The sequence below is a fragment of the Dryas octopetala genome, chromosome 2 (genome assembly GCF_963921425.1).
Source record: "Dryas octopetala chromosome 2, drDryOcto1.1, whole genome shotgun sequence".
In the NCBI taxonomy this organism is placed as follows: domain Eukaryota; kingdom Viridiplantae; phylum Streptophyta; class Magnoliopsida; order Rosales; family Rosaceae; genus Dryas; species Dryas octopetala.
Genome location: NC_141367.1, coordinates 25,238,292 through 25,263,336, shown reverse-complemented (window position 1 = coordinate 25,263,336; position 25,045 = coordinate 25,238,292). Strand labels below are relative to the sequence as shown.

Sequence of the window (25,045 nt, the reverse complement as noted above, 5' to 3'; positions counted from 1 at the left end):
ACAAACTTGATCACTCAATTTGAGAAAAAGTAATTAAAAGTCCACACAAGCTGTTCTTCTGGGCCTTTGGCATATACTTATATTTATTGTATAGTATTTAGCAACAAAAAAAATAAAAAATAAATTGATATAAGCTTAGAACCTGCAGGAAAGTAGAAAGAAAAGTAAAAGCAAGAGAACATTTAAAAGCATTCAAAGTAAAAGAGAACAGGGGTTGATAAATAATAATAAAAAAAGGGAAGTGGAATTGTTGGCCTCTAGAAAAGCAAGACCACGAGGTTCTGCAGTTGTACTCCAGCAAACAAATCTGAAAACCTTGAGGGAAAATCCAATTCAATTCATCCGAAAAATATGTGAAACATTTCAATAATTTGACAAAAGTTGAACCCAAGCACACGGGTCAAGTCAGTGATGGGTACGGGGTCTTAAATGGCTATTCGGACCCCCCTTTTTACTAGTTATTATTTTTTTATTTCATTTGGATAACAAAAGGAAACAGTGAATGTATTGGTTGGACCCGTTTCTGTCTCTCTTTTTCTTTGTGATTTTATTTTTGAGTTTATTTATTGATTGATGAGTCATGAGAGTACTCCTCGTGGAAGACGTGTGGCAATTAAGCACAAAAAACGCTCAACATCCCCCCTCTCCTCTCTTTCTCTGACTCAACTCACCCCCATTACATGAATCTCGTGGTGTCCTTTAAAGTCGCTGCGTTCTCGGCAGATTCCATTTAAGTCCCTTATCAACCTTGTGAAGCCCAACATTCCCTATTCTGACCAAAACCCATTTCAAACTAGAAACAAAACATGTCCCGAGCAACCGTTGAGCTTGATTTGTTTGGGAGGGATGAGCAGCAGCAGCAGCAGCGTGACAGCTCCTCCTCCAAATCCCAGTTCCAGAAGTTCCTCCACAGCCAGAGGAGCTTCCGGGACATTCAGACTGCCATTTCCAAAATCAACCCTGAAGTTCTCAAATTCGTCATTGCATCCGGTTCTGCTTCTGCTTCACTTCCTCCGACTCCCACCAAATCCTTCTCGGTGCCGTCCAGTCCCAAAACAGACCAAACCCCATTTCCCCCTTTGCCTCTTTACGTTCCCACCGGCGCCGCCGTTGCTTTCAGGCCTGCCGTTTCCGCTTCAGACACAGCGCCTCTCACCATTTTCTACAATGGAACCGTCTCTGTTTTCGATGTTCCTTGCGATAAGGTTTGTTCTTCTTCTTCATTCATGATTATTATTTTGTTATATATAATTCTTATTAAGAGATAATCAAAATGATTGCAATTTGTATAGGCGGAAAGCATTCTGAAGCTTGCCTTTGAAGGAAAGCCCAAAGCCGCTGCGGCAGAATCATCAAAACTTAGCGGAAGTTAGTGTCTCTCTTATTTTCACTGTAATATGGCTTTCTATTTCTGCTTATTTTGCTTCAACTCCCGCGGACTCTTGTTTGTATTATTCTACATTCTAAGGACTAAGGAAAAACTTTACTTTAAATTTATACCCTTTTTGTTTATGTGGAATGTATATAGCCCATTTTCACTTTCCCATCAACCTTCCAAATTTCTAACATAAGCCTTCCAAAAAGTACAGTAGCAATTTTTAAATTACTGGGTGGTATTAATAAGAAATAAAAATAAAAATTACTGGTGGTAAAGTGATTAAGTCAGAATGATACACCATATCACAAGGAAGAGGTTAACTAAAACGTTTTTCTACGTATTTATTGTCCTTATGGTTTTTTTGTGATTCTTTTACTCTCTTTTTTCAAAAAAAGAAAAAAAAAGTTGTAATGGTAGAGCTGCGCTGGGAGTTTTCTTATTTATGTGTTTATTTTTGAATAAAGTAAATTAATATTGGTTTATATTGCAGATCTGCCACTTTCCCGTGGAAGTTCACTGCAGAGGTTCCTAGAGAAGCGCAAGGAGAGGTAATTTTTCTCACGAATTTCTTGCAATTCCTTTTTTATACCACAATTTCGTTGGAAATATTTGAACAAGATTAGGGTAATACTGTAACAGTATGGTAATTAAAAATAATATTAATTGTGATTTGAAAATAAAATTAAAATTTGAACGCGTTGTTGACATGATTACAGGCTGAATTCGGTGTCCCCCTATACGTGTTATGCCTAATAAGCGCTATACGCTTTTTGTGAGAAGAAAGAGAAAGAAAAAGAAGAAGAGTGGCATTCAAGTCTACAAACTTAGAATGGGAAAGAAAGATAGGACAGACAGAAAATAGTTACTAGTATGAATCAAATATATGTATCATTAATGTTTGCTTGGTTGCTTCTCAAAGGGGCAAATAGGCAATAGATGGATATGCGCAGTGCTGTAGAATATGGCTCAAGACCCCTTTTGCCTTTTGCCTTTTGCCTATTGCTTTTTTTTGGAATGCACGTTTTATTAATGGCTCTTGGCCCTTGCAACCATTTATTCCATTTGTCTACCACCTTCCTCACACTTTCGTCTGGTCTTCTTTCTGGATTTCTGACCATTCTTTTATTTGTAAGATTATATATTATTATTATCTCTTATTATTATCATTGTTGGTCACGTGTATTATTTATTGTGTTGTATGCTAACCTTTTCTTTGCAAATTGCGAACTAACTTTGTTATGCTTATTAATTAACTATTGCTATTAAATTTCGTCGAAGAAGGCATGTGTTCTGCCTGCACGCACTATTTTATTTTGGATTGAAAATTCGAAATAGCCATCTGAATTGAAAATTCGAAATCAGTATGTTTATTTTTAGATCGGAAACATAGACGCCTTTGATCGGAAACACACTCGCAAACAGTATGTTTTTCATGCACGAATACCCAAATAATTTATTTCAGCATTAAGAAATTGATTATTATTTCCCTGCATTTGAAATTAAAGTTTTCAACTTGGGTTTAGGCTGTTTAGCTTTAGATAAAAAAAAAAAAAAAAACACAAGGAACTCGTTTAGCTATTTTTAATGTAATTGGGAACTCATTTACTTTCTAATATTGAGTTATACATTAGCGTTCGTTTGGTTCATGGAATTGATTTCTCAATTTCTATGTATTTTTCAAGAAAAATGGAATGTATGTAAGATTCTCATTCTTGTGTTTGGTAATGCTGGGAAATTAAACCAGAAATTACTTTTTTATTTACATTTTCATGTTTAGTTTGTGCAGGAATATGAAATAAAAATTGGTAAGTTTTTCAATTATACCCTCATTTATTATTTATATAATGTGAAGAATTTGTTTTGCATAAAATGGTTATTATCAAATATTGAAAGGGCTATAATTGTTTATAATAAGTGTAGTAAATGTTTTCCTAAGGGAGGGAAAACAAAACTGAAGCAAGAGGGATTTATTTTCCTCATTTGGGTACATCAGATTTTCATGGGCCAAGAAACCAATTCCTATGATTGCACTTATCAAATATGAGAATGAAATTATTTTCACATTTTCACGCTTTTAAAACTTGAACAAAACAGGCCCTTCTAAGAAGTTACAAGACTTAGATGTGGGTTAGGGGTTTATCATCACAGCTAGAATTGTGAAGCATATAAATATTTTAGAGTTAATTAGACTTAGGTACTTTAGAAAAATAGTTTTTAGATGAAGACCATGAGTGTTTTAAAATTTATAAGAAAATTCTTTTAAAACATAATAATTTATAAGAAAATTCTTTTAATTCATAATAAAGTCTTTTCCCGATTTGAAGGGTATTTTCCTCTATTTGAAGGGTATTTCCCCTCCTAGGGTGTAGAGTATACTTTGTAGAGGCTGCATGTTAAGTTTTTAACTCTGAGATTTTGGGTGGAGCCCAAAATTTTGGAGTTAAAACCTAGCATAAAGTTGTTAAAGAAGAAAAATAAAATGACTTAATTAAAAACCCTAAATCACTACCGGTCTAAGGCCCCGTTTGGGATTGCGGTGGAAGACCCAAAAGCTGCTGTGGATGACAATTCTCAATCACCTACAACAATTTTGGTGTTTGGTAAAAAAATTAAAAACTGCTTTTTCTCACAATTCTCAACTCCCCACAACAAAAACAGAAAACAGGTTTCTAGGTACTTTTGAAAGCTGCAGTGAATCACAGCAACAATGAATATTTTATTTTACCCATAATATCCTCATTGATTTCTATATTTTTAATTTGTTTATTTTAAATTAAAAAATATGTCCATTGTTAGTTATATTTTATATTGTGATAATTAATTATGATATTTTATTTGCACGATTAAAATTATAATATACCTAAAAAAATAATAGACATAGTTATTTAATAATGTTGTTCTTAGAAAAATTAATGTTAATAAAAATTTGTAGCCAAAAATTTAAAAAACAAGTAAAACACATTTTATTTTTACCAAACAAATAAGTGAAAGACACTTTAGTATCACGTCTATTTTAGTAATTATACACAATCACAACACTTTTACATTAACATTTACCAAACACTTTGATACTGTTTTTTGCACTCATAGCACTTTTGAAAACATACTTTACCAAACACTCAACTGCTTTATTTTACAGCTGACTTTACTTCACAGCTGTTTTACCTCACAGCTGTTTTTTCACACAGCAATACCAAACTGGCCCTTAGTCTAAGAAATACTTATAAAATGGACTGAACTCTTAGTCTCTCTAAATTTTACACCTACCATCTCATAATTTATCTTTAAGTGACATTACTTTAAATGTAAGTATGTAAAAAAAATTCAGGCAATGAATGGTATTGTTTGGCAACGAAGGCTTGGTTAGTTGGTTGTCGATGCCATGGCCATGGTGCTAGTGTGGGATAATAGTGGGTGGATGTGATGAGAAAAATTAAAAAATTTATTTTTAAAGGTGGTTATAAAGAGACGGTATATACTATATAGTTTAAGTAAATTGAAGAGTGCAAATAGAAAGAATTTTAGTAAATAATCATAATCACCCAATTCCTTTTTGCACTTCCTTTCACTTCATACAGTATGTTGGTCTTTCCTCAGCAAAATAAGTTGTTGGGCAATACCAAAAAAATAAAAAGGTGAAAGACAAATTGGAATTGATAGACAAAGTTGAGACAAATATCTAAGTTGGTTAGGCCTTGGTTCAAATCAGTTTGGTAGGATAAAGTGAGAGGTGAGTCTTTCACGAAAACATGATGATGTTTTGAATGAATATTTTTAGTTGTTTGGGTGTCGATTGCCCAACGTGCTTACTTGTTTTCCAAGTCCCTTTTCAACATTTTCTAATACAATGTAAAACGTGCTTACTAGTTTTCCAAGTCCCTTTTAAAGTAAAATACTAAAATGTGAATGATTGAATTCTTTCCTTCTTTATCAAAACGTAGAGGTTGAGTATACAATTGAAGTTTCCCTACAATTCTTAATTGATAGAATGTTAGGTAGCCAACGTGCTTAATAATGTTGCAAAATTGGTTCTGAAGAATGTATTGTTTTGTTTAAATGAGACACTCTGAATCTATCGATCAAAGTCGGTCCAAGATCATACCGTTTACCGTTTTACGAATAAACAGTAAAACGGTAAACGGTATGATCCACATGTGAATCGGCACCAAAAACTATGACCCAATAAAAGAGAAGTTGGTTGCCAACTGATCACAAAATTTAGGGCAGTCACCTGAATAAAAACATGACAGAAAACATGCAAAACCTTGATGCTGCCCCATAATCAAATATAGGCCGGGTGAAATTGGGCCCTCCTACACACTTTAATTTCTCAAAGTTGAGAGAGCCCATTTGGATCGGCCGAAAATAAAATTACAAAAACAGATAACCAGATTAACTTGTACAATACGTTTCTTTCACGTTATAAGGGAAAATATAGAGTGAATTAAAGAAAGGAATTATTGAGGTTTTTATATGCCTGCAACGGAACACAAGCGCCACGACAAGAAGTATGCTCGGTTCTCTCAAGGCAATCATGTTCAAATGGATTTAGTATTGTTCTTCAATCCCACCCCACGTTACATCTAATGGTTCATTGTTGGGCCTGTAGATGCTTTGAAAACCCAAATCATAATTCGGCCTGTACATTTTCATTGGGCCAATGTCAAATCTGAACTCAAATGTTCATGCCAAATATGAAATATGATCTGAAAGATATGTTCTCTTGGTCGAGTATTTTTCTGGTCTGATCTGTTAAATACTCGATGAGCATCTGATCAGATTCAATCTAAAGCTTAAAAGATAAAGGGATAAATTCAATTTCGACACATAATTATATATTCTATTTTAACGGGGTTCACGAATTTCCAAATATTTCAAATATACACTTGATTTATTATGTAAATTGAAAAATAAAATTTCGTCCATCAATTTATTGAGAGATCAGTTAAATGCCAGCTTGGCTTTTACTAATGGGGATTAATTGGCGACGTGACACCAACTCAGCATACCAAATAAGCAACACATGTCCACACACCCATCACCTCTTTCCCGCTCGTCAAACGCTCTCCTGACCATTTAGTCTCCAAAAACCATCACGTTTTCCCTCAAATTCGAATATAAATCTCTCACTTGTGTTCAACGAGCGAAAAAGAGATGATGAGTTTGTGGACCCGTGTCAGGGGTTAGGTGGACTTGTGTCGCTCATTTGGTGGGAAATGAGCGACACGAGTTCACCTAACCCCTGACACGGGCCCACAAACTCTCTCTCTCTATTATTATTAAATTGTGGGTCTGTGTCGCTCATTTGGTAGGAAATGTTTGCTGAGATAGCGCCACGTCGCCAAGTAATCTCGGTCAGCAAAAACTAAGCTGTCATTTAACTGATCTCTTAACGAATCAATGGACAGAAATTCATTTTTCAATTTAGATAATAGATCAGGTGTATATTTGAAATATTTTAGAGTTCATGGACCCTGTTGAAATAGCTTATATAGTTATGTGTCTAAATTGAATTTATGCCAAAGATAAAAGAAAAAACGATGATTAATTTGTGACAGAAAGAAAGAGAAAAACTATCATTTAATACATGCGAGAGGGAGAGAGAGAGAGATAACGAATGAAAAATACAGAAAATTTGAAAGCGGACTTAACAGAAGAGTGGAGCAGCTGGTGGAAGCGAAGGCGGTAGTTGAAGCAAAAGCATATGCAGCACCCTTTATAAGGAAATGACCTAAACGCCGATACCCTAAGACTAAATGAGTAATATTACGATAATACCCCTAATGGCGGTAAAGGCGGAGATCTAAGCTTCCGTGCATCCAACGGCCTATATCTTTCAGCCGTTTATATTCATAGCCTTATAAACCTTAAATCCATTCTCAGTCGCTCTTGCGTTCGCTAGAGGAGGCTCTTTCAGTTGTGCTGTTAGTTTCTACGATCTGCAATAAACAACATGGTGAACCAATAAAATTTTCTTGTTTTTATTTATTCTCAAACATTTGTCCTGATCTGAATCGTCTTCTTCATTAGGCTTACAGATTTAATGCCAAATTTTTTTTGGGTCTGTTCAATATGTTGTTAATCCCGTAAGCACTGTTTGTGTCCCAATAAACGCACTATTTATTGGGTCATTCGATGTTTATAAAGTAAATGAAAAAACAGAGTTAACATTTGATTGTTGGATGTAAACAGGTGCTTCCGAAACGATATCGATTTGCTGCATCCTTCAGCTGACCTCGAGAAGAGTAAGCACAAGCTCAAGCTTCTTGTGCAATCTCCTAACTCTTTTTTCATGGTACTAATCTTGATTACTTGATGCATGGACCTTTGTGTGTCATACTATTATTGTTTAATTTTTGTTCATAATACTAATTTTTATTGTTTTAAACTTGCCCAGGACGTAAAGTGCCAGGGATGCTTCAACATGTAAGTGAACATACGCTTTGTGCTGATTTTGTCGAAGTAGTTTTTGTATATGATTTCAATTCTGTAATGTGAAACTTATTCATTGTATAGAGATAACACAAATTGAAATTCATGTTTGTAGAACCACTGTGTTCAGTCACTCGCAAACCGTCGTGGTCTGTGGGAATTGCCAGGTAGTCTTGTGCCAGCCCGCTAGTGGTCGTGCTAGACTCACAGAAGGCTCCTCTTTTAGGAGGAAGGGGGATTGATGCTCGTCATATGTTGACTGCATTCACTTCAATTTGGCAATTTGCAATGGAGGCCTGATTTTAAGGATGAAATGTTGGTTTGCATCGTTTTTGTCCTTCATTTCGATATGTAATTTTGGTAGCACAGTGCCCTGGACCATACCATTAGAGTGTTGTGCTATGAATCTGCTTGAATTGAGTTTGCTGATATTGAAAGATTAGTTCCGCTTGAACAGTCTTGTTATCTTATGTGCGTACATTGTAACATGAAATAAACCAGAAAATGGCCTTTGTGACCAATCGGCATTTGTTTTCTTTCATGCGGGGGATTCACTTTGTAATTCAATTTACTTATAGAATTAAGTTATGGTTTCCAAAAGTTGTCCTCCAATATCGTCTAATTCTTTGCCCTCCTATTCTTCTATATTAAGCCCTTGGCGACCTCATTGTTTGACATTCTCTACCACTCGTGACTGAATATTTGAAGATGTAATCCGGCTGCGAATGCTCGCTCTTGTGGTTTATGCTATAGATTTAAATGAGTTGTAGTTTAGCTTGAAGATTGTCCTGACTGTCCAGCTATTCTTTATGATGACCCTCTTGTAGTTCGTTTGCATAATTTAGGATTCTGTAAAATGGGTATTAGATGGTGTTCCTGAGGACATTAATTGGGCTTGGGCTTGGGCTTGGGCTTGGGCTTGAGGAGTTGGGTTCGTTGGTATGTTGATAGTCTGTTTTTTGGGAACTTTATTTTGGTTCAAGAGTTGATAAATATTTCTACCTGACCGTAACACTATGTTTACAATATAGTATGCTGATTGATTTTACTAATTCATTCAAATTATGTATATGTTATAATTTGAGTGAATATATAACAATGTGCTAGAGTCTTCCATGTGGCATGTCGCATTGAATACAATATGCTAGATTGGATTGAGATTATATTGAGAATGAGTTGTTACTTAGGAAAATTTGAAGAAAACAACAAATTTTCATGGGTTAAATTATGTATTATGACACGTTGGATTAGTTACACTACATAACGATGTATCAATTATACAAAATAATTTTTCTATAATTAGATGCATGGCACGTGGTGTTTTTTCCAGAAATGATCAAATTCTACTTGCACAAAGCATCCTGACACATCCATGCCAATGCAAATAAAATATGATAAAAAAAAAAAAAACAGACATACACCGTGACATGTGGTCATGCTTTAAAATTGACATATTTATGTCTTGTGGCCTTGTGGGTGACCTAGTCTTCCCGCCGAAACCTATCGTTCTCAGTTTATGTGAAGGAGCAAGCCAAGGTTTACGTATTATTTAATTTTTGATTTTGGTGGGCATGCGTAGATTGATTTGTCAAAGAACGTTTCAGTGTGCAAATTTCGGTAACCATTGTAAATCGAAAACCAACGCTCGGATAAGCTTTTCACGATGTGGGTACGCCGCCCAAGCTGCCCAATTGAACCAGCCCTTGATCCACGCAGAGCTTTCCAACTCAGAGTTCGACTCTCACGCATACGCTGCTATGCTTCAACATTGCATCCGAAACGGTGACTCCGCTTCAGGAATGGGTCTTCACTGTGACATTTTGAAGAAAGGTGGTTGCTTGGACTTGTTTGCTTCCAACATTCTTCTTAATATGTATGTCAAAGCGGGTTTGCTTACTGGTGCGGTTACGCTGTTTGAGGAAATGCCAGAAAGAAATGTTATTTCGTTTGTTACGTTGATCCAGGGATTTTCGGAGTCTCTACGTTTTGTCGATGCTATAGAGTTGTTCAGTAGGCTGCATAGTGAAGGTCATGAGCTTAACCCATTTGTTTTTACTACAATTTTGAAGTTGCTTGTGCGGATGGGGTGGGCTGAGCTAGGTTGGACCCTCCATGCTTGTATTTATAAGCTTGGACATGACTCTGATGCCTTTGTTGGGACTGCTCTCATTGATGCCTACTCTGTTTGCGGGCACGTTGATATTGCTAAGGATGTTTTTGAAGGGATTATTTCTAAGGATATGGTAACCTGGACTGGGATGGTAGCATGCTATGCTGAGAATGACTGTTTTGAAGAAGCACTTGAACTCTTCAGTCGAATGAGGATGATTGGATTCAAGCCAAACAATTATACTTTTACGGGTCTGCTTAAGGCTTGTCTGGGATTAGAGGCCCTAAATGAAGGGAAGAGTGTCCATGGGTGTATAATAAAATCATGTTATGAAGAGGATCTTTATGTGGGAATTGCATTGCTTGATTTGTATACTAAGTCGGGAGATGTTGATGATGCTCGGCGGGTATTTCAATTGATGCCCAAAAATGATGTGATTCCTTGGAGCCTCATGGTTTCCTGGTGTGCTCAGAATGACCGGTGTGAAGAGGCTCTTGATTTATTTTGTCGGATGAGGCAAGGTTTTGTTGTTCCCAACCAGTTTACATATGCTAGTGTGCTGCAAGCTTGTGCAACTATGGAAGGTTTAGATTTCGGGAAGCAAATCCATTGCCAGGTAATTAAGGTTGGTCTTGACTCAGATGTCTTTGTTTCAAACGCCCTCATGGGTGTCTATTCTAAATGTGGAAAGATAGAGAACTCTATGGACCTATTTGTGGAATCACCAAATAGAAATGACGTATCCTGGAATACGATGATTGTTGGGTATGTTCAGTTAGGTGATGGGGAGAAGGCGTTGACTTTGTTTTCAAATATGCTTAGATGCCAAGTGCAGGCTACAGAAGTGACATACTCTAGTGCTCTCCGTGCTTCTGCTAGCCTAGCAGCATTGGAGCCAGGACTTCAGATACATTCCGTAACAGTCAAAACCATATATGACAAGGATACTGTAGTGGGTAATTCTTTAATAGACATGTATGCCAAGTGTGGGAACATCAAGGATGCCCGCTTAGTGTTTGATAAGTTGAAGCAACAAGATGAGGTTTCATGGAATGCAATGATCTCAGGATATTCTATGCACGGTCTTGGTGCTGAAGCTCTAATGATTTTTGAAATGATGCAGGAAACTAATTGCAAACCAAACAAGTTAACATTTATTGGTGTCCTGTCTGCATGTAGCAAAGCAGGACTATTAGATGAAGGACAAACATATTTTAATTCTATGGTTCAGGAATATGACATTGAACCATGCATAGAGCACTATACTTGTATGGTTTGCCTTTTAGGGAGATCAGGCCAGCTTGATAAGGCTGTGAAGTTGATTGAGGAAATCCCATATGAGCCTAGTATTATGGTGTGGCGTGCTTTGCTCGGAGCTTGTGTTATACATAATGATGTTGAGATTGGAAGGATTTCTGCCCAGCGTGTGCTTGAAATGGATCCCCAAGATGAAGCTACCCATGTGTTATTGTCAAACATATATGCCACTGCGAGGAGGTGGGATAATGTGGCTTCAGTAAGAAAAAACATGAAAAGGAAAGGAGTAAAGAAGGAACCAGGCCTAAGTTGGATTGAGAACCAGGGGACAGTTCATTATTTCACTGTGGGGGATACTTCACATCCTGACATGCGACTAATCAATGGCATGCTGGAATGGTTGAAAATGAAAACCTTGAAGGCAGGACATGTTCCCAATTGCAATGCTGTTATGCTTGATGTGGAGGATGATGAAAAGGAGCGTCTCTTGTGGGTACATAGTGAAAGATTAGCTCTAGCATTTGGGCTGATTAGAGCACCATCTGGGAGCCCCATTCGTATCATTAAAAATCTTCGGATATGTGTGGATTGCCATGCCACAGTGAAGTTAATATCAAAGGTTGTGCAGCGAGATATTGTCATTAGAGATATGAATCGGTTCCATCACTTTCAGGATGGGAATTGCTCTTGTGCTGATTACTGGTGATTATTGAGATCTATGATTCTTGAGGGTTGGACTGATGAAGTGTCCTTTTCCTCGAGGTGAAGATTTATACATAAGTAGGATGGAAAGCATTCCCTCCCAGGTAATTCCATTTCAATGACCAATTAGTCAGCAATTTACCATGTGACTACATGCTTGAAATGTTGGCTAAGCCAAAATATTGAAAAATGAAAATGATAAAGAGCAATGAATGCCATATTTTATGGGACTCACGTGCAGAGGAATTTCAAGTTACCTAAAACAATATTTTCTGTCTTAACATAGTCCAATTAATTGAATCATTGTATATATACATTCCAAAAGTAAATCCTTCTTTTCCTAGAACACATAAAAAATTGTGTATTTGAAAACTGAGTGTATGTGGTTGTAAAAACAAATGTCAGTTTGGGTTTTATGTGTTCTTGGCATCTGGCAGATGGGGCATCCAACATGATAAATAAGTCATTCCTGAGATGATGGTTGTTTAAGTATATAATTTCTTGAAGTTTTTGCCACTATGCTGCTAATTAGTTTTCGTTTGCAGTTCTAAATGGCTAGACATTAACTCTTATACTGGTTTTAAATTGCTTTCTTATTTGATACTTGGATCTTTTCTTCTTTACTGTTCTTGTTTTCACTTTGGAAACTTCCTTGTTCCCATTATGTTTCCATTTTTTCATTTTCTAATTTTCGAAAAAAAAAGGGAGATAATATTCAGTATCAGTATAAATTGGCCTACCAATTATGACCAAAGTGAAACATTAGTATTTCCATTTGATGTAATGATGTTGCCTGTTACTAACCTGTAGTCATGAACTTACTTTTTACTTATCGTTGAAGTCTATACCACCACATTACATGAATTTGTGTTGCATACGTTGTCATTGTCACTATAAAGATGATGCAGGGAATTAACTCTTATACTGGTTCTAAGTTGCTTTCTTATTTGATACTTGGATATTTTCTTCTTTACTGTTCTTGTTTTCACTTTGGAAACTTCCTTGTTCCCATTATGTTTTCATTTTTTCATTTTCTAATTTTAGAAAAAAAAAAAAAAAGAAGGGAGATAATATTCAGTATCACTATAAATTGGCTTACCAATTATGACCAAAGTGAAACATTAGTATTTCCATTTGATGTAATGATGTTGCCTGTTACTAACCTGTAGTCATGAACTTACTTTTTACTTATCGTTGAAGTTTAATACCACCACATTACATGAATTTGTGTTGCATACGTTGTCATTGTCACTATAAAGGTGATGCAGGAAATTAATGCAAATTGTACATCATTTTACCATATCTATGTGTGGAACACATTCAGTCGAATATGGACATGTTATGAACCTTGGTCCTCAAATGTTCTTATCTTTATCCAACTTTTCTTTCTCTCTTTTGCAAAAATGTACTTATTTTTGTTTGTACCACAAAATATAAATTTTATGTTGCTATCAAAAAATTGTTGATATATTGCATGCATGAATGTCTGTGTGCATGCACAGATGTGTATTCAGTATTTACCTATTTATATGCATGTAAGCATATTTATAACCTTAATCCATATTCAAATATAATGGTAAAACATTGAAGAGATAAAAAAAATTCTCCACATTTTACGAGCGTCCCTTTCAGTTTAAATATTTGATGCACAATCTTAATAAAGTTTTGAATGCATTGACTTGATACAAGAGCATGCATTATTTTCTATTTTTACCCTGAGCATGGATAATCATGGCGGTATATGATAGTAGTTATCAAATATCTGCTATATATTGCGTGTTGTATCAAACTTTTTAGTCATTTGTGACATTACACATCATATCGCACTTTAGAATTTTCCGTATTAGCACTTCAACGTTTTAATCATTCAAAGTTGTGATTTTGAATCACGAATTTTTGACTTTCAAGTCTCATCTTGTAGATGATGTTGTAGGTGGTAGTGGATCGAGAAAATTCATGATGGATTAGGTTTGTAAATTTCTAATTACTTGTTGGTAAGATGACCGGGAGTTAAAGGTGTATTCCCCTTTCCTTTTAAATTATTGCAAATGGTTTCAAGGCTAGGAATGGAAGTTTCTAGCCTTTTTGTCATATACTTTAGTGTATATATATATATATATATATATATATATACAGTCCTTCGTAAGGATGTCCGCATTTTTTCAAAATGTGCGAACGCCGACACAGTGCCGATATGGGGTAGACAGTGTGTTGACACGAAATTCCAAAACTTGTTGCAGCACATCATTTGTGTCGACACAATGTCTACCCCATGTCAATACTGTGTCGGCGTTCACACATTTGGAAAAATGCGGACGTCCTTACCTGAAAATTTTCCTATATATATATATATATATATATATCTTCTATTTACGATAGACAAGGCATCACTAGTGCTGCTGCTACTACTCTACTACTACTACTACTATGACCACTGCAATGAGTACATAACCCTGTTAAGCCTGGGATAATATGAATATCCTTCCACTTGTTTACTGTATAGATCTTAATGGCTCACTTGATGTGGTTCATCAGAGATATGACTATGTTACTAGAGCTAGTGATAAGAGATCAACTGATGAAGAAATATATTGAAAATTGATCTAGAGATAGGTTGTTTGTGCTTTCAAACCTCAGCTGTGTGTCAGTTTTTTTTTTTTTCTTATTTTCCAGGAAGAATACTGTGTCTTAGTTGCATTTTTTCATTCTCTTGCAATCACAATATAAATGAGGTATGCTTCTGTGTTTCTGCAGAAGAAAATTTAATCTCTTTTTTTTTTTTTCTATAATAATTGCATTCCATTTGAGGGAATTTGCTCTGAGAAAGCAATAGTTCATCTTTCTGAAAAAGAATCTAGATTATTGGTATGGCTTTGCTTCAAAAGAGGTTTGACAATCCAACTATAAAATTCCCACTATCGCTAGGAGTATTCAAATTATTTCAATTCATGTTGAATTACTATTTGACTTCATTTTCATTGTGTTCCACTGAAACTCATTACGAGTTATATCTACCTCCAGATGGAGCACTAAATTAGGTTGCACATTGAATAAGAATAATATTTTTATCCACCACTTTGAAAGAAATTTAAAGTTTTATCATTTCCTAGAATGAATCAGCTACGTATTGTTATGTACATGTCAAGTTATCATCTAAACATTTATTGCCATGTGTGTCCGTGGGGGAAGATTTTCATTGATAAAGTAGGAATGCATCCTTGTTTGATACTAAATGACAATGACTCAGCTTGCTTTTGTGATCACCAAGACCAAACTAATGTCTAAGTTTTTCATGAAAATCTCTGTTTTCCTAATTTTTATTTCTCTTCAGAACCTCGGTTTTGCACATTAAAAGTCAATTTACAATTCCCCAGGAAACTCACTGTAGGTGGAGAAACCATATTAAACTTGTGTCCTTACATTAGCAAGAGAAACCATTGATGGATATAATTTTCTGTAAGGGTTTCTAATTGTTGTGTCATTTTCTCTCACCTCTAATTGTCCTAAGCTTGGAGATAGTTACTTTTGCCATATATGCTTTCATGTTCATATTTGCTGATACTAACCATCATGGAACTATTTTTTGTATTTGGCTATGTATAACTAAAATTTGGATAAAAAAGTGGTACTTGATACTTCAGCAGCAGTTAGAAAGCCTTCCGCGGTTTTCTCTCTTGCAAAGGAAGAGAGTATTATGGTGCCGCTCTTTGACAATGATGCTCCTCAATTCCTCATATATAAGAAGACCAGACTGATTCCATTTGTAAACTCTCTGATTCTGAGAATGTTTGTAGGTGAAGAAGGTGAGTTACAGAAAGCTAGAGATCTTCGTGTTCAGAAGATTGCTTGTATCAATTCTTTGATTAGCTTAGACTGTGGCTTTGGTTAAGCATTCCTGCATTTAGAGGTCTTCTCAATATATTTCAAGTCGCACAAGTTTTTGAGAAATTGCCAATGTTGTTTATTGGTAAGAGATTGATGAAATTCTTTGGGAAGTAATTATTCACTTGTATGAGAATGTTCAAATGCTTGGTTTTTAGAGCACTTCAAGGTACTGATATATAAATCTTGAAACTGTAAGGACTAGTTGTACAGGTCTAAATTCAAACATCATGTAGCCTCATTGAAATGGTGCAATCGATATTTATCCTTATACTGAATTTTGATATTAAGGCCCTTAATTTTTCTTCTCATGCTTAAGCTGGGTTTCAATTCATCAGTCATCGGTCAGCTATATTGATTTTCAGACTTGAATGCAGGTTGTGTAACATGTAAGTTGTAACGGGAAGAAAACTTGCCTTTTGAGGAGCTTTGACAGGGGATGTGGCTCTAGACAGAGATGTATGGCAAAAAAAAGATGTCTCCATCTAATTCGGAGTAGAATATTGAATCTGAGATAATGTTTAGATGAGCTGAGCAGCCAAATGGAATGGCCATGGTAAGCAGCACTGATGGTTTTCCTTGGATCCGATTTTTGGTGGTTAAGAGTGAGTTCTCTACAGTTCCAGATTGAGGAAAGATGATGTATAGATTGTCCTAAATTTCCATATATGAATTTTGATTTTTATGAAGTTGATTCACTGTTTCCCACTTCCCCTTCTAGAAAATCCCTCTAAACCAATGTTGGCTTGGGCCATGTCTTAAGTTGTACGCGAGCCCAACTGATCAGAGATTGCTTGGTAAGGTGGCATCTCACGAGTCAGGACTAAACATGAGAGGCTAATAATCAAACTTTCCAATGCGTAAAGGATTAGTGAGCATTAGCAATACTTTTTGGGGGCTGGATGGTCTCACAAGGTTCCATGAACCAGAAACCATTGAGGAAGTTAGATGGTGAACGAAAGGATAAACGTAGAAAATGCACTGCAATGAATTAATTAAGTAAAAATGTGAGTGAAATAATATAAAAGGGCTTATGGGCCACCATTTGTAACCAAAACTGGTCTTCAAAATTCATCATTTTACTTTGACCCTGGTGAAATTGATTAATTTGCAAAGAATATAAGAAGTACTTCCGATCACATATTCACATGGGATGGGAAGAAGGTGTATGTCAGATGGATCAGAAATATGAACCCACCCACAAGGGCCACAAACACTATAAGGCTAAGAAACAAACCTATCTGACAACAGATCACTGCCCAATGAATTGGAACGCCTCTGTTCTGAATTCTGATATGCTAGGAGTATGTTTTTCCTACTTCCAAGTCTCAGACTTCAAATCAAGGACCCGACTGAAAAAAAGACCCCACCAAGAAAATAAAGAATTTCAAAGGAAAATGATATTGCACTGATAAATTTTTTTGTGGGTCAAATTATTGCACTGACAATTATTATAGAGATTTCCTTTCTAGCTCCCCCCTCTTTTTTATTTGTTGATAGTGAGTGGTAAACTCTTAGCAGCTTAATTAGCATTTAGCCTGACAATATATGCAGGTGATCGAATATATAATTCAGGACAAAATTGTTGGGTGAAATAGTTTCGCTATGGACGCATGCATGCGTGAAGTGAACACACGTATACATCTGATAGCTAGGTATGTATGTATGTATATATCTGATAGGTGGTGGTGGGGCCGAGGGGCTAAAATATTGCAGTGTGCCATAAGAATTAATACGCATATATATATACAAACATGATGGCCGGTCTTAAAATTTACTTTTTTCAGAAAAGAATTTGAACATGATGAGCTTAATTGTCTTATTTGACAATTGACATGCAGTGCACTCATCACTCATCACTACCCTTCCACTTGTTTTGTTTGCACATCACCTAGCTCGCTAAAGCTACTTATTGAGAGTAGTACTTTCTTTATTATTCATGTACGCAAAGACTTACGTGTTTCAGACTTTCAGTGTTTGCTGAAACCTGCAATGCAAACAAAACAAAATTTATAGAAGAAAGAATTCATTCATTCAAACTTGACCTTATCTGCCATAATAAAGTAAATGGTATACAAGATATTTTTTTCTTGGTTGAAAAATACATTCATTATACCATGAAAGAGATAATATTGAAAAAAGGAAAGTTAAATTCGGAGATTTTGTTTGTGCATGTTGGGCATATATAGTTGACCATGTATATATAAAAGGTGATTGTGATGAGCCATCTTGTCAAGATGGATGTTAGCTAGCAGTGGAATTACAAGACGATATGTAAAAGCAGATGATTGATGAATGTTGTTCTATTAAGTGCGGACGCATTGAGCTAGCTAGCTAGCAAGATTCACGTTCCCATTACTAACTGTTTCACTTTCCACTTTTCCTTACTAATCAAACGTCCACGTGACTCAACCATGACAATGCAATGCAACCCAATAAAGCTTAATAATATATACAACTGCAGAAACAAATAAAATAAAAAAAATTAATTTTCATAGTTAATTATTATAGCTGGTCATAAAATAATCCGGAAATTAGTGAAACATGAAACAGGGTGGTATTAATATAATAGGGTTGAAAGTGTTGCAGCCTTGCAGGCAATGTGGATTAGTAGTGAGAGAAAGATAATGATGGGGTAATAGAAAATGAGGAACAGAGAAAGAGAATACTACATCATGTACTGATGAACATTAGTTGGGGGCCCACAGGAGAGCCCCCCACGAAGTCCGGCTTTGCACGCGCAGTCAGGAGTCAGGGGAGGGTGGGGCCCACCACGCCTGTCCATGCAAAAGCGTGGAATTTTATGGCCCAGCCAGACCCAGCCCTTGTCTTGTCGGGAATGTCGAGGGCGTAACTCTCTTATCGTGAACCACCACGCACCCCACGAGTGAAACTTACCTGCCCCCGTTTTAGGGGGACAGGTGGTGTCACAAGAGACAAAAAAGGGAGAAAGAGAGAGAGGGAAAGAGAGAGAGAGAGGAGAGAGATAGAGAGAGAGGGATGCCAGCTGGTGAAACAGGGGGTGCAGGCAAGTTTTATTCCGCACCCCACCCACCTTAGCTCACCTCACTCACCTCTTCTCTATCATGCACATGCATGCATGCATGCCCATGCCACATTGCCACCTGCCCTTTCAACTTTCATTCTCAATTTATCATCATTCATATCAATGTATCAGACTCGACATGGATTCCTATTATTCAGATCTCATTGGTCAATTATATTATAATTCTTTTGTTGCTTCTCTTTGGTTATAGTATAATTCCTTCATTTATAATGAAATTGTAATAATTATGAAGAAATAACAAGGGCGGTTGTTATTAAGTAGATTATAATTGGTCTAAATTAATCATGGCCTTATTATATATAGACTCTCATCTCATGTACACAATGAGGGATATTGTCGTGGAAAAATCTTAGGGTTGGTCGAAATTAAAAAGGGCATGTAGGTATAATTATCCACGTTTCATATTATATATATATTTGTACATTATACAACAGTGCTAGCTAGTGGAGAGGTAATAATGATCACCTTGGGCCTTGGGATGGGCTAATAGAAAGCTACCTGCTGCTTTAGGCAGTTAGGCTACATGCTACCACTGTACCACATCTGATCAGACCATGAAATGATATATATATATATATATATCACAATAATAATATTAATACATTATACCAACTTATACATTATATCTTCTTCTTATATTGAGTTTCAATGTTTTAACTTTTAAGGAAACAAGTTAGTATGTAATTATAGTTTCTGTAACCATATATATATATATATACCAACTTTGCAATATGGTTCTAACGACATCGAGGTGCCAAATGACTCCGTCGATAAGAGCTCTTGGGAGTCATCAGCCTCTTATCCCCTTATTGAATATGAATAGTCATTGCGTTCCTTTAATAAATAAGAAGAGGATATTGGTTCTTTTCAAATTAATACATTAGAGCCTCCGCAAAAGATCATGATTCATGACCTGGCTGGCAGCCATCAAAAGTACCATCATCTAATTTGAGTGAGGGGAAAGGAAAGCGATCGAAAAGGTTTGATTGCCTTCCAAGGCCATCAATTGACATGCAAAAGTGGTGAAAATTTAAATATAAATTGTAAAATAATTTATCTACTAATTTATCTGTTTGAGCTAGCTCAAAAAAAAAAAAAAATTGATCTGTTTGAAGCAATCAAGACATATGTTTAAAGGGTTGAATTAATATTGTAGCTAAATAACCAGACCCCGAGTACCCATTTGGAATTCATGTTCCTAACTTGTTGAGAAAAACGGAGAGAGAGAGAGAGAGAGAGAGAGAGAGAGAGAGAGAGAGAGAGAGAGAGAGAGAGAGAGAGAGATGCGAAAAAGAAAACGCAAAAGGTGATCTCCAAGTCAATTTGAGTGTAATTGCAAGTACCCTTTTGGTAGTAAAATTAATAATCACACAGGAGGATGTAAGAATTAACAATGATAAAAGGAAGAAAGTGGTAGGTTTTACAAAGAAAGCATTCAATCTCTGAAAACCAGCAGGCCAAGAAAAAATAGCAAAAAGTATAGAAAAATCAAAGAGTAAAAAAAAGAGAGAGTTGGGAATGATGAGGTTTGTGGTGATGATAGTGAGTGGGAAGCAGTGAAGAAGAGAAAGGGAATAGAAAAGAATGGAATATTTAGGGTTTGGTGACATGCAAATTAAGATGTAGCTTGTAAGCGCAGTGCGTCGTTAACTCTGTTACTTTGATCATATATATTTATAATTACTTACTGCCGCTAATTCTCTTTTAAATTCATTCGTAATTACCCATGCATATATGTGTGCAATTGCTTTGGTCAAATCACCAAGCGTGCCTGTGCTCTCACTCCTCATACATAGAAGAAAAAATGGTTAATTACATATATATATATATATATATACCTTAACTATACATTACTTATCAGTTGGGTATTTCTGGTTTAAAAACTTTCATTAGGGTACATCAACTTCAATATTTCGTCAACTAAGTATCTCCGTTAGTCTGATCGTTATCTGCATACGTAGCGCTGACGTGGCACACACAGACTCCACCATTAAATATTAAAAAATAACCACGTAAACAAAAAATAATAAAATATTAATAAAACTTTGAAAATGATATAAAATATTAAAAAATAATAGAATTTAAAAAAACAAAAAATAAAAGCACAGTTTTTAAACCAGAGGTACCCAACTGATAAGTGATATATAGTTGAGGTATATATATGTAATTAACCCAAGAAAGAATTATTGCGATAAGCATGCTCTAAAATTAATTGATTAGTAAGTTAATACGAAACTAATCATGTTTTTAGACTCACTACATAACTAATTTCATGATCCGTACCGTCAATTTTTTAAACCCTACTTCAAACATCATTATTGCAAAAAATCAACTAAATAAAAAATCATTTAGTCATCTAATTGTGATCAAATAAATATAAGAACATTGTTTTCGATAAAAGCATATAAATGGTTATTATTATAATCAAATTGCTAAATGATTTCTGATTTTTGAGATTTTTTACAGAGATGATCTATGAAGTAGGGTCTAAAAAATGAACAATTCGAATTTTGAGATTACATTGTGCGGTGGGTCTAACATAGTGGTTAGCTTTAGATTAACTTACTAACTAGTTAGTTTTATAACATTTTTGTATATATATATATATTTATTTATTTATTTTAGAGTAAAACTTTTATATAAGGAGTGTATATATTTTTTGTCACATAATAAAAGAAATAGAGATATAAAAATATAAAATGTATATATCCGTAATAGATAAATTGTTTTCTTTATATTTTGTTGGCCCACAAATTATTTAGCAATTAATTGATTTCACTACAACGAACTGCAAGTCCCAATATTAATGTTTATATATATATATATATATACAGGCTCCTTCTATTGAGGTATATCTCAACTTATTTATGTTGAGGTATGACCTTGTTGGGGCCCACACGAGTCATTTTGTGTCGATCCGAACCATTCACAAGAATCATCTTCATTGATAGATCATCCTTGCAAAAAATTAGCCAAATCGGAAATCATTTGCCTATCTAACTTTGATCAAACAAATGAACGGTTTCATAAAAAATATTTGGTTCGTCTATTTATTTGATCAAAGTTAAATAGGCAAATGATTTCCGATTTGGCTAATTTTTTGCAAAGATGATCTATCAATAGAGATGTAAAAAATGAATGGTTCGGGTCGACACAAAACGGCTTGTGTGGGCCCTAATAGGGTATACCTCAATATAAATAAGTTAATGTATACCTCAATAGAAGGAGCCTGTATATATATATATATATAAGGAATGTTCTAAAACTAACTAGTTAATTAGCAAGTTAATACGAAACTAACCATGTCTTTGGAATCATCACTTAACTAATCTCATAATTCGAACCGTCAATTATTTAGGTCATACTTCAAAGGTCATCATTGCAAAAAATCAACTAAATTGGAAATTATTTAGCCATTTAATTGAGATCAATAATAAACGATCAGTGTTTTCGATAAAAGTATATAAATAGTTGTTGTTATAATTAAATGACTAAATGATTTCTGCTTTTAGAGATTTTTTACAAGGATGATCTTTGAAGTAGGGCCTAAAAAATAGACGGTTCAGATTTTGAGATTACATTGTGCGGTGATCCCAACAAAGTGATTATATTTGTATTAATTTACTAACTAGTTTTAGAGCATTTTTGTATATATATATATATATATACACAAAGACCTTCCAATTATAAATCTTCTAGCTTTCTTGATCAAGAGAATTAAGGAATTAATTATAGGATTGTATAATTACGTTAAATACTCAAATATATTGTGTTTCATTTGATAAATTCAGCTCTAGATTTTTAATCGATCATACTGACGTACAAGGCATCTTGGATCAATTTGATTAGTGAATAAATGTTTTAATAAATCAATTGAGCATTCCTCAATGGAGTTGATTAATTTGATTATTAATGTGCGCACACTCGATTATAAATAGATTAGTCCATAAAGTGGGGGGATGGATATATTTACTTATCCAATTATATTGAAAAAGGGTGCCCCATTTACCAAAAAATGGGGTGGTTGGATAACTACTTTTTTATATATAACTTAATTGGGAGAATATATATATATATATACATATGAGGGGAGTATGGTGTAGACCTGAGAGGGTTTGCTTGGACATAAAGGGGACATGCAATGCAAAGTGATAATCAAAAACAGAAGAATTTATAGAAAGTTGGCCCCCTTTTCACTTTGGAATGAATGAATGATGATCATTGATCACCCATTCACCCCACCCCACACTTAAGGCCACAGCCCACAGCCAATATCAATACCCCACCACTTCATGTATATGAGAGAGAGAGAGAGAGAGAGAGAGAGAGAGAGAGAGAGAGAGAGAGAGAGAGAGAGAGAGGCGCCTATTTAAGCCAACCCCAAAACCATCCAACATTAATTAAGCCTTCAAGAGGCATCTCCTCAACTTACATACATATGATTTTTTTTATCCACCAACAAATAAAATTAAAGTAGACATGCACAACCACCCCACTGTTTCTCTCTTAAGACCAGTCCCTGTCATAAGATTGCAAAAGAAAGCATGTCATATGCTATTCTTTGTGTCATCAGTTAATTAACGGAGAGAGAGAGAGAGAGAGATCACTGTACCTACTACCCTTTGTCACACACTCACGTACTGTGTGACCTAATTCTAAAGGTTTAAACAGTCTTTGCAAAACTGAACTGACCAGCAAGCTAATGACAGAGAGTGCGAGGGACATAGAGAATTCTAGTATTTTATAATTAATGACCTTAATTATATAGAGTTAGAGCAATATTTTTTGAATAATACAGTTTGATTAATGTACTTTACCAATTAATTGACGTGTATGAGACAAGGTTTCTATGTCTAATACATGATTAATTTATGGTTGCCCTTTCAATATTTTGAACTCAAATATGTGTAGAGGTTAATCAGTACTTACCCAAACACTCACAAGTCACAATATATGATATACAGTTCGATTATTGTCCTCACCTTTCCGAATTTAAATCTTCTTTTTAGGAAATAAAAAGGTGCGGTTTATGCATGCCTTATTCTTCTAAACCCAGTGTCGCTTTTTCACATCAACATTCGTAACATTCGGTTTTTTTTTCCTCGAGTTGTAAGTAACAATAATTTACTGGATGTTTCCTTTTCTTTCCCAAGGAAAATGAGGTTGTCTACTAAATATAGTTGATGCTCTTCCCAAGCCCCATAACCATTTCCCCAAAAGGCCAAAAGAAAGGGAAATTCTTTTTTTCTTTCTGGGAATATATAATAATGCAGAATTGCACTTGAGCAGAGTTGAGACTTTTTCAATTATATTAATGTGTGCAAGTACAAAAAAGGAGTGAGTTGCTAGCATGCACAGGCAGGCAGAGGAATATGTTGACTACACTCTTGACCATACAGAGGCTCTGAATTTAAATTAAAATAAAATGAGTAGATATAGGCCATGGAAAGAAGTAGTACTAAGCAGCTAGCTCAGCTCACATCTCACATCTCACATCACATGCATGCATATATTGAAAATTCAAAACCCAAAAGCAAAGTAGACTCATTGCAGACGAAGCAGTTGTGCCTGCCGTGCTCACATACCTGACAAACTCCCGCTATACGCCATTCCATGCCATGCACTCTCTCTCTCTCTCTCTCTCTCTCTCTCTCTCATCTGTTTCAACAAATTGAATTATCCTCTCTCACAATCACATGCATGGACAGATGGACTGACATTCGCACTCATTACACCACATGCACATGCAGACACAACCAAACAAACTATTTAGTATTTATCAAAGTTATATATATAACAATTAAAAACAAAACAAAAAAATCCAACCCCATCATGTATGGTAGAATTAGGAGAATTAATGATGATGCCATTGATGATGGCATCATGACGATAATAAACCCCCAGCTAGCCAATTTTTTTTTTCTCTCTCTTTTCTTGTCTCTTTTTAAATTTAGTGGGTGCCGGGGAAAAAAATAAAAAAGAAAGAAAAAATATGAGAAACCATTTAGTGGAGGAAGGGATATATCATGTATCGATCATAATATAGCGTAAACCCACTTGTTGGAATGGGAACATGCATCCCATTATTTAGAAGCCATCATGGTTTGGTCCCCATTAGTACGGTATTAATTAAGTCAATTCCAATATATATTGGACTCCAATCGATATAATGCATGAAATCATATACAATAATCTCCAAGGCCACAACAGCATCCCA

At 35.3% G+C, this 25,045-nt stretch overlaps 3 protein-coding genes across 5 annotated transcripts; all 3 read left to right on the top strand.

The window, feature by feature from the left end:
• Positions 1-612: 612 nt before the first annotated feature.
• JAZ10 (jasmonate-zim-domain protein 10) lies at positions 613-2,544 on the top strand. Of its 2 annotated transcripts, none has more exons than XR_015120414.1 (4): positions 613-1,205; positions 1,293-1,392; positions 1,869-1,926; positions 2,095-2,544. XR_015120414.1 is itself a non-coding variant. In XM_086232529.1 (4 exons), exons 1-4 carry the CDS (start codon positions 807-809, stop codon positions 2,129-2,131), a joined length of 570 nt encoding a protein of 189 aa, XP_086088655.1. In that variant the 5' UTR covers positions 614-806; the 3' UTR covers positions 2,132-2,544. The 2 variants fall into 2 exon arrangements, 1 of the variants encoding a protein (XP_086088655.1); XM_086232529.1 differs by having other exon boundaries at positions 614-1,205; positions 1,293-1,368.
• A 4,782-nt stretch (positions 2,545-7,326) lies between these two features.
• On the top strand, positions 7,327-8,331 carry LOC147294644 (small ribosomal subunit protein eS27y-like; the record flags this gene model as incomplete). The annotated part of the gene is made up of 4 exons (XM_086231206.1): positions 7,327-7,334; positions 7,571-7,673; positions 7,776-7,804; positions 7,926-8,331. Coding segments are annotated over 4 exons (267 nt in total), but the record flags the coding sequence as incomplete, so codon positions are not given.
• Positions 8,332-9,340: 1,009 nt separating this feature from the next.
• LOC147294643 (Tetratricopeptide repeat (TPR)-like superfamily protein) lies at positions 9,341-16,450 on the top strand. Of its 2 annotated transcripts, none has more exons than XM_086233707.1 (2): positions 9,341-11,983; positions 16,139-16,450. In XM_086233707.1, exon 1 carries the CDS (start codon positions 9,382-9,384, stop codon positions 11,881-11,883), a length of 2,502 nt encoding a protein of 833 aa, XP_086089833.1. In that variant the 5' UTR covers positions 9,341-9,381; the 3' UTR covers positions 11,884-11,983; positions 16,139-16,450. The 2 variants fall into 2 exon arrangements, with proteins under 2 accessions (XP_086089833.1, XP_086089834.1); XM_086233708.1 differs by lacking the exon at positions 16,139-16,450 and adding an exon at positions 15,674-15,775.
• Positions 16,451-25,045: the final 8,595 nt, after the last annotated feature.